The sequence below is a fragment of the Pristiophorus japonicus genome, chromosome 14 (assembly GCF_044704955.1).
Source record: "Pristiophorus japonicus isolate sPriJap1 chromosome 14, sPriJap1.hap1, whole genome shotgun sequence".
Classification (NCBI taxonomy): domain Eukaryota; kingdom Metazoa; phylum Chordata; class Chondrichthyes; family Pristiophoridae; genus Pristiophorus; species Pristiophorus japonicus.
Genome location: NC_091990.1, coordinates 64889346 through 64906313, shown reverse-complemented (window position 1 = coordinate 64906313; position 16968 = coordinate 64889346). Strand labels below are relative to the sequence as shown.

The following is a 16968-nucleotide window of genomic DNA, read 5'->3' as shown; positions in this document are numbered from 1 at the left end:
TGGTCCAGGTCCTGATCTGGCGGGCCGTAACGGGGGATTTCTCGTTCTCAAATGCCTCCATGACCATGAGCAAGTCCGCTAGCTGTGCCATTTCCACCCTGCACAGTTCTCTGTGCCCGGTCTGTGGCGGATTACATAGTTGTATATCGACAGCGTGAACACCCATCTTTGGATGCAGGCAGAGGCATTGGTATTAATCCCTTTGCTCTCAGAAAACAGCGATATGAGCGGCTTGTGGTCAGTGTCAAGCTCAAACTTGAGGCAAATAAGTACTGGTGCAATATTATTACCCTGTAAACGCATGCCAGTGCCTCTTTTTCAACCATGCTATCGGCCTTTTCAGTCTTGGACAAACTCCTGGAGACATAGGCGACCGGTTGCAAAATCCCCAATTCATTAGCCTGTTGTAACACACACCCGACCCCGTATGATGACGCATCACAAGCTAGCACTAATCGTTTAACAAGGGTTATACAGGACAAGCAGTTTGTTAGAACACAACAGATTTCCGGCTTTCTTAAAGGCAGCCACTTGTGAATGCCCCCATACCCAGTCGTCTCGTGCGGGCATCCCCCTCCAAAACAGATACACCATTTTGGGTACTGTTGGGGGGGGGTGACTCATCAGGAGAAGGCAGCAGCCAAGTTCATGGCACCATAGGTGGCTCTGCTGCACAGGAGGGCAGGAAGAAGAGTGGGAGAGCTATAACAGTAGGGGATTCTATTGTAAGGGGAATAGATAGACGTTTCTGCGGCCGCAATTGTGACTCTAGGATGGTATGTTGCCTCCCTGGTGCAAGGGTTAAGGATGTCTCAGAGCGGCTGCAGGACATTTTGGAGGGGGAGGGTGAACAGCCAGTTGTCGTGGTGCATATAGGTACCAATGATATAGGTAAAAAACGGGATGAGGTCCTACAAGCTGAATTTAGGGAGCTAGGAATTAAGTTAAAAAGCAGGACCTCAAAGGTGGTAATCTCAGGATTGCTACCAGTGCCACGTGCTAGTCAGAGTAGGAATTGCAGGATAGCTCAGATGAATACGTGGCTTGAGAAGTGGTGCAGAAGGGAGGGATTCAAATTCCTGTGACATTGAAACTGGTTCTAGGGGAGGTGGGACCAGTACAAACTGGACGGTCTGCACCTGGGCAGGACCGGAACCAATGTCCTAGGGGGAGTGTTTGCTAGTGCTGTTGGGGAGGGGTTAAACTAATATGGCAGGGGGATGGGAACCTATGCAGGGAGAGAGAGGGAAGTAAAATGAGGGTAGAAGCAAAAGATAGAAAGAAGAAAAGTAAAAGTGGAGGGCAGAGAAACCCAAGGCAAAAATCAAAAGGGGCCACATTACGGCAAAAATCTAAAGGGACAAAGTGTGTTAAAAAGACAAGCCTGAAGGCTGTGTGCCTCAATGCGAGGAGTATTCGGAATAAGATGGAGGAATTAATTGCGCAGGCAGCTATTAACGAATATGATATAATTGGGATTAGGGTGACCAAGGCTGGGAACACAACATCCAGGGGTATTCAACATTCAGGAAGAATAGAGAGAAAGGAAAAGGAGGTGGGGTAGCGTTGCTGGTTGGAGAAGGAATTAGCACAATAGTAAGGAAGGACAGAAGCTTGGATGATGTGGAATCTGTATGGGTAGAGCTGCGGAATACCAAAGAGCTGAAAACGCTAGTGGAAGTTGTGTACAGACCACCAAACAGTAGGAGTGAGGTTGGGGACAGCATCATACAAGAAATTAGGGATGCGTGCAATAAGGGTACAGCAGTTATCATGGGCGACTTTAATCTACATATTGACTGGGCTAACCAAACTGATAGCAATACAGTGGAGGAGGATTTTTTGGAGTGTATTAGGGATGGTTTTCTAGACCAATATGTCGAGGAACCACCTAGAGGGCTGGCCATCCTAGACTGGGTGATGTGTAATGAGAAAGGACTAATTAGCAATCTTGTTGTGCGAGGCCCCTTGGGGAAGAGTGACCATAATATGGTAGAATTATTAATTAAGATGGAGAGTGTCACAGTTAATCCAGAGACGAGGGGGTCAAGATCCCCACGAGCCACGCCGGATTTCTGCGCTCAAAACCGCGCTGAAAACTTACCTCAGCATTCTACACTCCCTCGGGTCAATCCAGGCCCTCGGCGCGGCGCAGCATGAGCTGTGGGGGGCGGAGCCAGGTCCCTGCGCTGAAATCAGTGCCATACCTCTGCACAGGCGCGCTACAGTGGGCGCACATGTGCAGTAGCTCCAGGCGCCCGAAACTGTGTGGGAGGGGCCCAAAGCACGCCGCCCCTAGCCCTGGCCGAATGGGCTCATTGGGGCGACAAAGATCAGGCTGCACCTCCCTCGTCCAGCTCCTGCTCTGGCTCCAGCTTCCTCCCCTGTTCAGCTGACGTCCGTCTGGCTCTCTCAAACCGCTCCCCCCCATCTCCTGCTCCGCTGCCCGCTCCTCCGCACCCCCCAGCTCCCGCTCCCCCACCGCCCAGCTCCCGCTCCGCTGCCCACTCCAACACCCCCAGCTCCCGCTCCGCTCCCCCCGCCCCCGCCGCCAGCTCCCGCTCCGCTCCCCCCACCCCCAGCTCCCGCTCCGTTCCCCCACCCCCAGCTCCCGCTCCGCTTCCCCCTCCCCCACTCCCCGCTCCGCTCTGCTCCGGCTCCCCCGGCCACCGACCTTCAACTCCGCTCCGCTCCCTCTTCCTTCGGTGGGGCCCGCCTGCCCAGCATCTTGCTGGGGACGGGTCCTGCCCGAAGTCTTGGGCCCGGCTTCTTCACATTGGCCGAGCCCGTTCAGCCTCCTCCCTCTCCTCTTCCCCTCCCTCCCTCCCTCTCTTCTCCCCCTTCCCTCCCTCTCCTTTCCCCCTTCCCTCCCTCTCCTTTCCCCCTTCCCTCCCTCTCCTTTCCCCCTTCCCTCCCTCTTCCTCTCCATTCCCTCCCTCCCTCTCCTCCCTTCCTCTCCTCTCCCTCCCCCACTCCCTCCCCCCCTCGCTGTCAGAAACACATAGACACTGACAGACAGAGAGAGAGACACACTGACAGACAGACAGAGAGAGAGAGAGAGAGAGAGAGAGAGAGAGAGACACACTGGGGAGGCCCCGTCCCAGCATGCTGTTGGAGGGCTCCCGGTGCTGCAGTTGGTGAGTAGAAACTTAATGTTTTATTTATTGATTTTTTAATTTTTTATTAATTTATTTGATTGATTTACTGGTTGATTTATTGATGTTTTTATCATTTATTATTGATGGTGGCTTTTTATTTGTAAAACGGAAGTGTTTAATGTTTGTAAACTTCCCTTCCCCTGCCCCGTTCTCTACGCCTGATTTGTAACCTACGCCTGATTTTCTAAGTGTAGGCAAGGTTTTTCTGAGCGTACAAAAATCTACACTTACTCCATTCTAAGTTAGTTTGGGGTAAGTTTGCACTGCCTAAACATTCAAAACAGGCGTAAGTGGCCGGACACGCCCCCTTTTGAAAAAAAAATCTGTTCCAAACTGAAACTGTTCTAACTGACTAGAACTGGAGCAAACTAAATGCCGAGAATTGCGATTTCTAAGATACTCCATTCTAAACCAGTTGCTCCAAAAAAATAGGAGCAACTCAGGCCGAAACTTGACCCCATTGGTCCTGAACTTAAGGAAAGCTAACTTCGATGGTATGAGACGTGAATTGGCTAGAATAGACTGGCGAATGATACTTAAAGCATTGACGGTGGGTAGTCAATGGCAAACATTTAAAGGTCACATGGATGAACAATTGTACATCCCGGTCTGGAGTAAAAAGAAAACGGGGAATGTGGCTCAACCATGGCTAACAAGGGAAATTAGGGATAGTGTTAAATCCAAGGAAGAGGCATATAAATTGGCCAGAAAAAGCAGCAAACCTGAGGACTGGGGGAAATTTAGAATTCAGCAGAGGAGGACAAAAGGTTTAATTCGGAGGGGGGAAATAGAGTATGAGAGGAAGCTTGCTGGGAACATACAAATTGACTGCAAAAACTTCTATAGATATGTGAAGAGAAAAAGATTAGTGAAGACAAATGTAGGTCCCTTGCAGTCAGAATCAGGTGAATTTATAATGGGGAACAAAGAAATGGCAGACAAATTGAACAAATACTTTGGTTCTGTCTTCACGAAGGAAGACATAAATAACGTTCCAGAAATACTAGGGAACCGAGGGTCTAGCGAGGAGGAGGAACTGAAGGAAATCCTTATTAGTCAGGAAATTGTGTTAGGGAAATTGATGGGATTGAAGGCTGATAAATCCCCAGGGCCTGATAGTCTGCATCCCAGAGTACTTAAGGAAGAGGCCCTAGAAATAGTGGATGCATTGGTGATCATTTTCCAACAGTCTATCGACTCTGGATCAGTTCCTATGGACTGGAGGGTAGCTAATGTAACGCCACTTTTTAAGAAAGGAGGAAGAGAGAAAACGGGGAATTATAGACCGGTTAGCCTGACAATGGGGAAAATGTTGGAATCAGTTATTAAAGATGAAATAGCATCGCATTTGGAAAGCAGTGACAGGATCGGTCCAAGTCAGCATGGATTTATGAAAGGGAAATCATGCTTGATAAATCTTCGAGAATTTTTTGAGGATGTAACTAGTAGAGTGGACAAGGGAGAACCAGTGAATGTGGTGTATTTGGACTTTCAAAAGGCTTTTGACAAGGTCCCACACAAGAGATTAGTGTGCAAAATTAAAGCACATGATATTGGGGGTAATGTATTGACGTGGATAGAGAACTGATTGGCAGACAGGAAGCAGAGAGTCGGGATAAAAGGGTCCTTTCCAGAATGGAAGGCAGTGACTAGTGGGGTGCCGCAGGGCTCAGTGCTGGGATCCCAGCTATTTACAACATACATTAATGATTTAGATGAAGGAATTGAGAGTAATATCACTAAGTTTGCAGATGACACTAAGCTGGTTGGCGGTGTAAGCTGTGAGGAAGATGTGAAGAGGCTGCAAGGTGACTTGGACAGGTTAGGTGAGTGGGCAAATGCATGGCAGAGGCAGTAGAATGTGGATAAATGTGAGGTTATCCACTTTGGGGGCAAAAACACGAAAGCAGAATATTATTTGAATGGCAGATTAGGAAAAGAGGAGGTGCAACGAGACCTGGGTATCATGGTTCATCAGTCATTGAAGTTTGGCATGCAGGTGCAGCAGGCAGTGAAGAAGGCAAATGGCATGTTGGCCTTCATAGCTAGGGCATTTGAGTATAGGAGCAGGGAGGTTTTGCTGCAGCTGTACAGGGCCTTGGTGAGGCCTCACCTTGAATACTGTGTTCAGTTTTGGTCTCCTAATCTGAGGAAGGACGTTCTTGCTATTGAGGGAGTGCAGCGAAGGTTCACCAGACTGATTCCCGAGATGGCAGGACTGACATATGAGGAGAGACTGGATCGACTGGGCCTGTATTCACTGGACATAGTCGATGTATTTACCGAGGCGTAAGAAAGCATGGGCCTTACGCTAAACATTAGTAAGACAAAGGTCCTATACCAGCCTGTCCTCACCGCACAGCACTGCCCCCCAAACATCAAGATCCACGGCGTAGCCCTGGACAACGTGGACCACTTCCCCTATCTCAGGAGCCTGCTATCAACAACAGCAGGCATTGATGATAAGATCCAACACTGCCTCCAGTGCACCAGTGCAGCCTTCGTCCGCCTGAGGAAAAGAGTGTTTGAAGATCAGTCCCTCAAAACTGTCACCAAGCTCATGGTCTACAGGGTAGCAGTAATACCCGCCCTCCTGTATGGCTCAGAGACGTGGACCATGTACAGTAGACACCTCAAGTCGCTGGAGAAATTCCGCCAGCGATGTCTCCGCAAGATCCTGCAAATCCCCTGGAAGGACAGATGCACAAACATTAGCACCCTCGTCCAGGCCAACATCCCCAGCATTGAAGCACTGACCACACTTGATCAGCTCCGCTGGGCAGGCCACATAGTTCGCATGCCAGACACGAGACTCCCAAAGCAAGCGCTCTACTCGGAACTCCTTCATGGCAAATGAGCCAAAGGCAGGAAGAGGAAACGTTACAAGGACACCCTCAAAGCCTCCCTGATAAAGTGCGACATCCCCACTGACACCTAGGAGTCCTTGGCCATAGACCGCCCTAAGTGGAGGAAGTGCATCCGGGAGGGCGCTGAGCTCAGAGTATCATCGCCGAGAGCATGCAGAAATCAAGCGCAGGCAGTGGAAGGAGCATGTGGCAAACCAGGCTCCCTTTCCCTCAACGACTATCTCTGTAGTTCTCGTTTTGAGCTGTACAGCCACCTAAGAACTCATGCTAAGAGTGGAGGCATGTCTTCCTCGATCCCGAGGGACTGCCTATGATTCACTGGAGTTTAGAAGAATGAGAGGGGATCTCATAGAAACATACAAAATTCTGACAAAACTGGACAGGTTGGATGCAGGAAGAATGTTCCCGATGTTGCAGAAACCAAGAACCAGGGGTCACAGTCTAAGCATAAGGGGTAAGCCATTTAGGACTGAGATGAGGAGAAACTTCTTCACTCAGAGAGTTGTTAACCTGTGGAATTCTCTTCCGCAGAGAGTTGTTGATGCCAATTTGTTAGATATATTCAAGAGGGAGTTGGATATGGCCCTTACGGTTAAAGGGATCAAGGGGTATGGAGAGAAAGCAGGAAAGGGGTACAGAGGTGAATAATCAGCTATAATCTTATTGAATGGCCTATTCCATCACCTATTTTCTATGTTTCTATGTTCTCCCTTGCGCAGTAGCGCATGTAGGGGTTCTAGCAGGGTGCTTAACACAGGTAGGAAATTACCGAAGTAGTTAAGGAATCCCAGGAACGACCGCAGCTCCGTCACGTTCTGTGGTCTCGGCGCATTCTTGATGGCTTCATCTTGGCATCGGTGGGTCTGATGCCATCTGCTGCGATTCTCCTTCCCAAGAATTCGACGTCCTATGCCAGGAAAACACACTTCGAGCGTTTCAACCTGAGCCCCACATGATCCAATCAACTAAGAACCTCCTCCAGATTCTTCAAGTGCTCCATGGTGTCCCAACCTGTAACCAATAATTCATCCTGGAAGACCACTGTACAAGGAACCGACTTTAGCAAGCTCTCCATGTTCCGCTGGAAGATCGCCGCAGCCGACCGAATTCCGAACGGGCACCGGTTGTAAATAAACAGACCTTTGTGCATGTTGATGCAGGTGAGGCCTTTCGAAGACTCCTCCAGCTCCTGCGTCATGGAGGCCGAGGTCAGGTCCAGCTTGGTTAACGTCTTCCCTCCAGCCAGGGTCGCAAACAGGTCGTCTGCCTTGGGTAGTGGGTACTGGTCCTGCAGCAAAAAACGGTTAATCGTTACTTTATAGTCCCCACAAATTCTAACCGTGCTGTTCTCCTTGAGTACTGAGACAATCGGACTGGCCCAATCGTTGAATTGCACTGGGGCAATGATGCCTTCACGTTGCAGCCTGTCCAGCTCAATTTCCACTTTTTCACGCATCATGTACGGTACCGCCCGAGCCTTGTGGTGGATGGGTCGCATACCAGGCACCGAATGGATCTGCACTTTCGCCCCCAAGAAGCTTCCAATGCCTGGCTCGAACAACGATGGGAACTTGTTCAACCTGGGTACATGAGGCGTCGTCGACAGACGAAAGTGCTCGGCCGTCGTCCCAGTTCCAGCGGATTTTTCCCAGCAGCTTCTGCCAAACAACGTGGGGCCATCCCCTAGTACAATCCACAGCTGGAGTTCGTGTACTGCACCGTCGTAGGAGACTTTGACTTCTGCACTGCCAATTACCGGGATTAGTTCCTTGGTGTAAGTCCTTAATTTGGTGTGAATGGGGCCGAGTTTGGGCCTGTGTGCCTTCTTTCCCCACAGCCTGTCGAAGGCCTTTTTACTCATTATGGGCTGACTTGCCCCCATGTCTAGCTCCTTAGATACTGGAATGCCATTCGGTTCAACTTTCAACATTATTGGTGGACATTTCGTAGTGAACGTGTGTACCCCGTACACTTCTGCCTCCTCAGTACGAGTCTCCAATTCAGCCCGATTCACTGTAGACCGATCTTCCTCTGCAACGTGGTGGTTTGCAGCTCGCCTGCACATTCGTTGGAGGTGTCCCATTGTTCTGCAACCATTGTACGCAGTGCTTAAAACGGCATTGATGCGGCCTATGATCACCTCCGCAGCGCCAACAGGGTGTTAACTGCCTCGCGTTAACAGTTGATGGCAGACTCTGGGTCAATTAAGGTCGGGTCACAGCAGCTGGTACATTTCTGTACATTTCTGCTCAAAACCAACGTTACTTTATGCACAGTACTGGCCAAAACTTCTTTGTTCTGCAAAATCTGCTTGGTGTTGTCGCTGGTGGACGTAAATGCCTGGGCTTTCGTTATGGCTTTACTCAGATTCGGAGTTTCTACAGTCAACAGTTTGCGAAGGATTGTCTCATGTCAAATGCTCTGAGCATTTGTTCTAGGAATCCCTCAAACTCACAATGTCTGTGAGTTCGGCGACGTAGCTCGCCACTTCCTGGCCCTCCGATCATTGACACGTGTAGAATGGATATCTCGCCATCAAAACGCTTTCCTTAGGATTTAGGTGCTCCCGGACCAATGTACACAATGCTTCGTAGGATTTCTCTGTTGGTTTAGCCAAGGCCAGGAGATTCTTCATGAGGCCATAGGTTGTTGCCCCATAGACAGTTAGGAGGATCGCCCTGCGTTTGGTAGCATTCTCGTCCCCTTCCAGCTCGTTGGCCACAAAATATTGGTTGAGTAATTCCACGAAGACCTCGCAATCGTCCTCTTCTGAGAACTCCTCCAGGATGCCAACTGTTCTTTGCATTTTTGCGCGGTTGTTCGTTACCTCGTCGCCAATTATTACACTCATAATAAAGGGTGAGACTGAGTACTGTCTGTAATGAGCAAGTGTGACCTTAGCTCTTTTAATAAGATTCCAGAGTGCAGGTACCTTGTGGGTGATCTGCTTATATACTGTGCTCCCAAGGGGTGCTGGGATCCCTTGGGACTCCCAACAGGTGGGCCCTCTGGTGGTCAGGTGTCATACAGGTTACAAAGGGTTACATACATAACAACTAAGACTACTGCTTCATGAATAGAGCTATAGAACACAAAAGCGTGGAAATTATGATCAACCGGTATAAAACACTGGTTCAGCCTCAATTGGAATATTGTGTCCAACTCTGGGTACCGCAATTTAGGAAGGATGTGAAGACCTGAAGAGAGGGTGCTAAACAGATTTACAAGAATGGTTCCAGGGATGAGGAACGTCAGTGATGTGGAGAGACTGGAGAAGCTGGGGTTGTTCTCCTTCGAGCAGAGAATGTTGAGAGGAGATTTGATAGAGGTGTTCAAATCACAAGAGGTCTGGACAGAGTAGATCGAGAGAAACTGTTCCCATTGGCAGAACAGTCAACAGCCAGAGGACACAGATTTAAGGTGATTGGCAAAAGAAAAGAAACAACTTTTTTACACAGCGAGTGGTTAGGATCTGGAATGCTCTGCCTGAAAGGGTGGTGGAGGCAGACTCAATTGTGGCTTTCAAAAGGGAGTTGGATAAGTACCTGAAAGAAAAAAAAATGCAGGGCTATGGGGAAGGGGCAACAACAACAACAATTTTTATTTATAAAGCGCCTTTTAACGCAGTAAAACGTCCCAAGGCGCTTCACAGCAGCGTTATAAGACAAAACAAATAACGTTGACACCGAGCCACATAAAAAGAAATTACGGCAGATGACTAAAAGCTTGGTCAAAGAGATAGGTTTTAATGAGCGACTTAAAGGAGAGAGGTGTAGAGAGGCGGAGAGGTTTAGGGCAGGAGTTCCAGAGCTTAGGGCCCAGGCAGCTGAAGGTTGAGCAGTTATAATCAAGAGGGCAGAATTAGAGGAGCGCAGACATCTCGGGGGTTGTGGGGCCGGAGGAGATTACAGAGGTAGGGAGGGGCGAGGCCATGGGGGGATTTGTAAACAAGGATGAGAATTTTGAAATCGAGGCATTGCTGGGGGATGGGTGATCAGGACTTGGTGTAAATTAGGACATGGGCTGCTGAGTTTTGGATGACCTCAAGTTTACGTAGGGTCGAATGTGGAGGCCAGCCAGGAGTGCATTGGAGTAGTCAAGTCTAGAGGTAACACAGACATGGATGAGAGTTTCAATAACAGATGAGCTGAGGCAGGGGTCGAGGCGGGCAATGTTACGGAGGTGGAATTAGATGGTTTTAAATATGTGGCCAGACCTCATTTCAGGGTCAAATATGATTCCTAGGTTGCGAACAGTCTGGTTTAGCCTCGACAAATGCTATGGAGAAGGATGGAGTCAGTGGCTAGGGAACATTGTTTGTGTCGGGGACCAAAGACAATGGCTTCAGTCTTCCCAATATTTAGTTCTAGAAAATTTCTGCTCATCCACTACTGGATGTGTGACAAGCAGTCTGACAATTTAGTGACCATGAGGGGGTTGAGAAAAGTGGTGGATAGGTAGAGCTGGGTGTCATCAGCGTACATGTGGAAACTGACTCCATATTTTCAGATGATATCACCGAGAGGCAGCATATAGATGAGAAATAGGAGAGGGCCAAGGATAGATGCTTGGCAGGGGAGTGAGAAAAGCTGGGATGCACTGGCAGAGGGCCGACACAGACTCGACGGGCCGAATGGCCTTCTTCTGTGCTGTGACCATTCTATGATTCTATATAGACCAGGAATCAAACCTGGGACCTTGCCATTGGGGTTCCTTTACCCACAAGGCCATTGAGCAAACTTAAATCCAAGTGTAACCTGATCCTTATCCTCTGTTTCTGAACCTTTTCTACTCTAGCCAAACAGCGGGCTTCATGTGGATTCTTCTAATCACCACTCTCTGGCCAACGGAAGCTTAACTCACGCTGGAATGTTTGCGGTCCCGATACATTTGCAATCTACTCTCACCGTTTTAGCCATAGGCTATCCGATGCCAGGGCATCCCCTCAGATGCCCATAATCCCACTGTAACATACCGGTGCAGCAAAGGCACTGTACTGCTCTCAACAACTGGAAAGGAATCCCGTGCAGTACTCACGTTTTGTGCAGGAGTCTGCTGGATGCATGACTTACACTGGAAAGAGAAAAAACACAAACAGCCGGCGTCAATGAAGCAAATGGATTAATTATTCAGCCTATTGATGAGACTAAACCTCAGCTTCACACTGGTGACGATCTCTCCCTAACATTTCACTGTTCTCCGCAGAATGCACTGAATCAAGCTGAGCAATACTTGCATAGAACTGCACCCAAGAGGCCATTCCTTATGTCCCAGTCCTGACAATGCGCGCGTCAGTCATGACAGCGAGTGCGTGTCGGTGTTAGTCCCGACAGTGTGTGTCAGTCCCGACAGTGAGTGTCAGTCCCGACAGTGAGTGAGTGTCAGTCCCGACAGTGTGTGTTAGTCCCGACAGTAGATGTCAGTCCCGATAGTGAGTAAGTGTCAGTCCCGACAGTGTGTGTTAGTCCCGACAGTAGATGTCAGTCCCGATAGTGAGTAAGTGTCAGTCCCGACAGTGGATGTCAGTCCTGACAGTAGATGTCAGTCCCGACAGTGAGTGTGTGTCAGTCCCGACAGTGAGTGTGTGTCAGTCCCGACAGTGAGTGTGTGTCAGTCCCGACAGTGTGTGTGTGTCAGTCCCGACAGTGAGTGAGTGTCAGTCCCGACAGTGTGTGTTAGTCCTGACAGTAGATGTCAGTCCCGACAGTGCGTGAGTGTCAGTCCCGACAGTGAGTGTGTGTCAGTCCCGACAGTGAGTGAGTGTCAGTCCCGACAGTGAGTGTGTGTCAGTCCCGACAGTGAGTGTGTGTCAGTCCCGACAGTGAGTGAGTGTCAGTCCCGACAGTGAGTGTGTGTCAGTCCCGACAGTGAGTGTGTGTCAGTCCCGACAGTGAGTGTGTGTCAGTCCCGACAGTGTGTGTGTGTCAGTCCCGACAGTGAGTGAGTGTCAGTCCCGACAGTGTGTGTTAGTCCTGACAGTAGATGTCAGTCCCGACAGTGCGTGAGTGTCAGTCCCGACAGTGTGTGTTAGTCCTGACAGTAGATGTCAGTCCCGACAGTGCGTGAGTGTCAGTCCCGACAGTGAGTGTGTGTCAGTCCCGACAGTGAGTGAGTGTCAGTCCCGACAGTGAGTGTGTGTCAGTCCCGACAGTGAGTGTGTGTCAGTCCCGACAGTGAGTGTGTGTCAGTCCCGACAGTGTGTGTGTGTCAGTCCCGACAGTGAGTGAGTGTCAGTCCCGACAGTGAGTGAGTGTCAGTCCCGACAGTGAGTGAGTGTCAGTCCCGACAGTGTGTGTGTGTCAGTCCCGACAGTGAGTGAGTGTCAGTCCCGACAGTGAGTGAGTGTCAGTCCCGACAGTGTGTGAGTGTCAGTCCCGACAGTGAGTGAGTGTCAGTCCCGACAGTGAGTGTGTGTCAGTCCCGACAGTGAGTGTGTGTCAGTCCCGACAGTGTGTGTGTGTCAGTCCCGACAGTGAGTGAGTGTCAGTCCCGACAGTGAGTGTGTGTCAGTCCCGACAGTGAGTGAGTGTCAGTCCCGACAGTGAGTGAGTGTCAGTCCCGACAGTGTGTGTGTGTCAGTCCCGACAGTGAGTGAGTGTCAGTCCCGACAGTGAGTGTGTGTCAGTCCCGACAGTGAGTGTGTGTCAGTCCCGACAGTGAGTGAGTGTCAGTCCCGACAGTGAGTGTGTGTCAGTCCCGACAGTGAGTGTGTGTCAGTCCCGACAGTGAGTGTGTGTCAGTCCCGACAGTGTGTGTGTGTCAGTCCCGACAGTGAGTGAGTGTCAGTCCCGACAGTGAGTGAGTGTCAGTCCCGACAGTGTGTGTGTGTCAGTCCCGACAGTGAGTGAGTGTCAGTCCCGACAGTGAGTGTGTGTCAGTCCCGACAGTGTGTGTGTGTCAGTCCCGACAGTGGATGTCAGTCCCGACAGTGGATGTCAGTCCCGACAGTGTGTGTCAGTCCCGACAGTGTGTGTCAGTCCCGACAGTGGATGTCAGTCCCGACAGTGGATGTCAGTCCCGACAGTGTGTGTCAGTCCCGACAGTGTGTCAGTCCCGACAGTGGATGTCAGTCCAGACAGTGTGTATGTGTCAGTCCCGACATTGTGTGTTAGTCCCGACAGTGGATGTCAGTCCCGACAGTGTGTGTCAGTCCCGACAGTGGATGTCAGTCCAGACAGTGTGTGTGTGTCAGTCCCGACAGTGAGTGAGTGTCAGTCCCGACAGTGAGTGTGTGTCAGTCCCGCCAGTGAGTGTCAGTCCAGACATTGTGTGTGTGTCAGTCCCTACAGCGAGTGAGTGTCAGTCCCGACATTGTGTGTTAGTCCCGACAGTGAGTGTCAGTCCCGACATTGTGTGTTAGTCCCGACAGTGGATGTCAGTCCAGACAGTGTGTGTGTGTCAGTCCCGACAGTGAGTGAGTGTCAGTCCCGACAGTGTGTGTGTGTCAGTCCCGACAGTGAGTGAGTGTCAGTCCCGACAGTGAGTGTGTGTCAGTCCCGACAGTGAGTGTGTGTCAGTCCCGACAGTGAGTGTCAGTCCAGACATTGTGTGTTAGTCCCGACAGTGAGTGTCAGTCCCGACATTGTGTGTGTGTCAGTCCCGACAGCGAGTGTCTGTCCCGACATTGTGTGTTAGTCCCGACAGTGTGTGTCAGTCCCGACAGTGGATGTCAGTCCAGACAGTGTGTGTGTGTCAGTCCCGACAGTGAGTGAGTGTCAGTCCCGACAGTGAGTGAGTGTCAGTCCCGACAGTGAGTGAGTGTCAGTCCCGACAGTGAGTGTGTGTCAGTCCCGACATTGTGTGTTAGTCCCGACAGTGGATGTCAGTCCCGACAGCGAGTGAGTGTCAGTCCCGACAGCGAGTGAGTGTCAGTCCCGACAGCAAGTGTGTGTCAGTCAGTCCCGACAATGTGTGTGTGTCAGTCCCGACAGTGAGTGTGTGTCAGTCCCGACATTGTGTGTTAGTCCCGACAGTGGATGTCAGTCCCGACAGCGAGCGAGTGTCAGTCCCGACAGCGAGTGTGTGTCAGTCCCGACAGTGTGTGTGTGTCAGTCCCGACAGTGAGTGTGTGTCAGTCCCGACAGTGAGTGTGTGTCATTCCCGACAGTGAGTGTGTGTCAGTCCCGACAGTGGATGTCAGTCCCGACAGCGAGTGAGTGTCAGTCCCGACAGCGAGTGTGTGTCAGTCAGTCCCGACAGTGTGTGTGTGTCAGTCCCGACAGTGAGTGTGTGTCAGTCCCGACAGCGAGTGAGTGTCAGTCCCGACAGTGTGTGTGTGTCAGTCCCACAGTGTGTGTGTGTGTCAGTCCCGACAGTGAGTGAGTGTCTGTTCCGACAGTGAGTGTGTCAGTCCCGACAGTGAGTGAGTGTCAGTCCCGACAGTCTGTGTGTGTCAGTCCCGACAGTGAGTGTGTGTGTGTCAGTCCCGACAGTGAGTGAGTGTCAGTCCCGACAGTGTGTGTGTGTCAGTCCCGACAGTGTGTGTGTGTCAGTCCCGACAGTGTGTGTGTGTCAGTCCCGACAGTGGATGTCAGTCCAGACAGTGTGTGTGTGTCAGTCCCGACAGCAAGTGAGTGTCAGTCCCGACAATGTGTGTGTGTCAGTCCCGACAGCGAGTGCTAGTCCCAACAGTGAGTGTGTGTCAGTCCCGACAGTGAGTGTCAGTCCCGATAATGTGTGTGTGTCAGTCCCGACAGCGAGTGAGTGTCAGTCTCGACAGTGTGTGTGTGTCAGTCCCGACAGTGAGTGTCAGTCCCGACAGTGTGTGTGTGTCAGTCCCGACAGTGAGTGAGTGTCAGTCCCGACAGTGTGTGTGTGTCAGTCCCGACAGTGAGTGAGTGTCAGTCCCGACAGTGTGTGTGTGTGTCAGTCCCGACAGTGAGTGTGTGTCAGTCCAGACAGTGCGAGGTAATTCCTTGAAAGTATGAGTGCAAGTGAAGTCACAAACTTGCAACATTTTGAGTTTTATAGACTGCAGTTGTAATTGGGTTAAAGGTGCTATATAAAAACAACTTTCATTTATAGCTCCTTAAACATAGTAAAATGTTCCTAGGCGTTTTACGTGATCATTATCAAACGAAATTTGACACCAAGCCACACAAGGAGATATTAGGACAAGGAGGTTGGATTTAAGAGTATCTTAAAGTAGGAGGGGTAGAGAAGTTTACGGAGGGAATTCCGGTGCTTAAAGGCTATGGAGAGATGGAAATCGGGGATGCACAAGAGGCCAGAATTGGAGAAATGCAGAGATCTTGGTGAGTTCCCACCTGGAATGGGTGGCTTAACCCTCACGTGTGGATCCCACTATCTTCCGTTTAACCTGCTCTTGTGTGCGGAAATCAAAGCCACCCGCCTAAAGCTGGCGGGGCCCTTCTTTATCGGGCACCGACCATGGCAGCCAGCCTGTGGAAATTTAGATAACGCCGTCCAGCCACCAGCGCTCAGGTACTTGAGCTTATGACTGGGGCTCCCGGTATGGCACATAGTATGGAAGGGAAGGAAATCTCGTGCAGGGAAGGACTAGATTTCCCTCGTGGGGTCCATAGGAGCACTCTTGGCTCCGTAAAGGCAAGTAAAAGACTGATCTCGAGTGGCCTATTGTGCTCCCGATCCTTTCCTTGCTTGACTTTACTTGTGGGAAAAGGTACAGCAGGTCGGAGTTACGATCACGGTCGGTGCCCGATAAAGAAGGGCCCCGCCAGCTTTAGGCGGGTGGCTTTGCTTCCCGCACACAAGAGCAGGTTAAACGGAAGATAGTGGGATCCACACGTGAGGGTTCAGTCACCCAGTCGGTTTTAACTGCCCACCTGCCAAGTTAGGAGATGCTGTGATGCCTCTTCATTTGAAGAGTAGAAGGAATGCGTGAAGAGTCTCCACAGAAACAATGATCAAAATTGTATGGAGGAAACTGCGAAATGAAAAAGGAGTTAAAATTCATGTTCAAGCCATAAAAAGAGTGGCTGCGCATTCTAGTTGAATTAGGTAAGTTGAGTAGCAACCTCACTGACAGCACCAATCACTGCCAGAGACATCAGATGCCAGCATCTACAGGGCCCGCAGGTCTGGACATGGAATCATAGATCTAAATGCTTGTCATGAAAATAAAACAAAAACAAGATTTGAAATGTGCTCATTCAAATGAAATTCTCCACAACCAGCCTCCACGTCAAAAGCCAGTGTTATTGGAGCAATTGGACGATAACTTCACATTAATGTCAGTTATGATTGGTTTTATCCCTCTTGGGCCCCATCCATCTTAAGGTTCAAAATATTAATGTAGCTCCTCCAAGCAATGATGCAGGTCCACTACATCAATCAAACCAATGCTTACAAAAATATTATGTTTGATTACAAATCAATAATTGGAGCAAGTGACACAGAATCAATAGTTTGAACAGGTATATCCATCAGGCATCCACTCTAAATTCTAAATCAAAATCACCCCGGGCAAGATCTGTCCATAAATCTTCCAGGGGAAGATCCAGGAGAGTGGTGCAGGACATGAAGATTGGAAAGAAAAGGAGATAAATCAGGAATATTGCCAGGGGACACCAAAGCTGGGCTGTAAAGGTCTGTAGACTGTACGAGACAGGGGTAATCCTGCCCTCACAGGGAGCGTGGGTCAGAGCTAAGACTTCAATATTGCTCAGATTCTCTGCCTGCCCTTCCCATGGGCACAGCTCCTTATCCTGAGTATGGGATCACAGGATTACCCCACTAGGGCTCCCCTCTATCTCTGGGGGTTAGCTATATTTCTCAGTCCTTATTGATCCAACTGGAGTTAGGTCATCTTGATACGAGTGATTCTGCCGTTTGTACATATGCAGATGGTTCATTAACTGGATCCTCCACAGCATTCCTCTTCTTCATTGATCTTTCTGTTAATCTCCTTTCTTTTCGGTCCTCATTGTGAAGCACTTTGGGACGTCCTGAGGCTGTGAAAG

General features: G+C 50.1%; 1 protein-coding gene across 15 annotated transcripts in view; it reads right to left on the bottom strand.

The window, feature by feature from the left end:
• Window positions 1–16968, bottom strand: part of col16a1 (collagen, type XVI, alpha 1) — a 618256-nt gene that overhangs the window by 449749 nt on the left and 151539 nt on the right. For 11 of the 15 annotated variants that reach the window (XM_070899262.1, XM_070899261.1, XM_070899260.1 and 8 more), the window contains one exon: window positions 11063–11098. The exons of the other annotated variants lie outside the window; for them this stretch is intronic. In XM_070899262.1, coding sequence (XP_070755363.1) covers window positions 11063–11098 — 36 coding nt within the window. The remainder of the gene's footprint in view (window positions 1–11062; window positions 11099–16968) is intronic. 15 annotated transcript variants of the gene reach the window in all.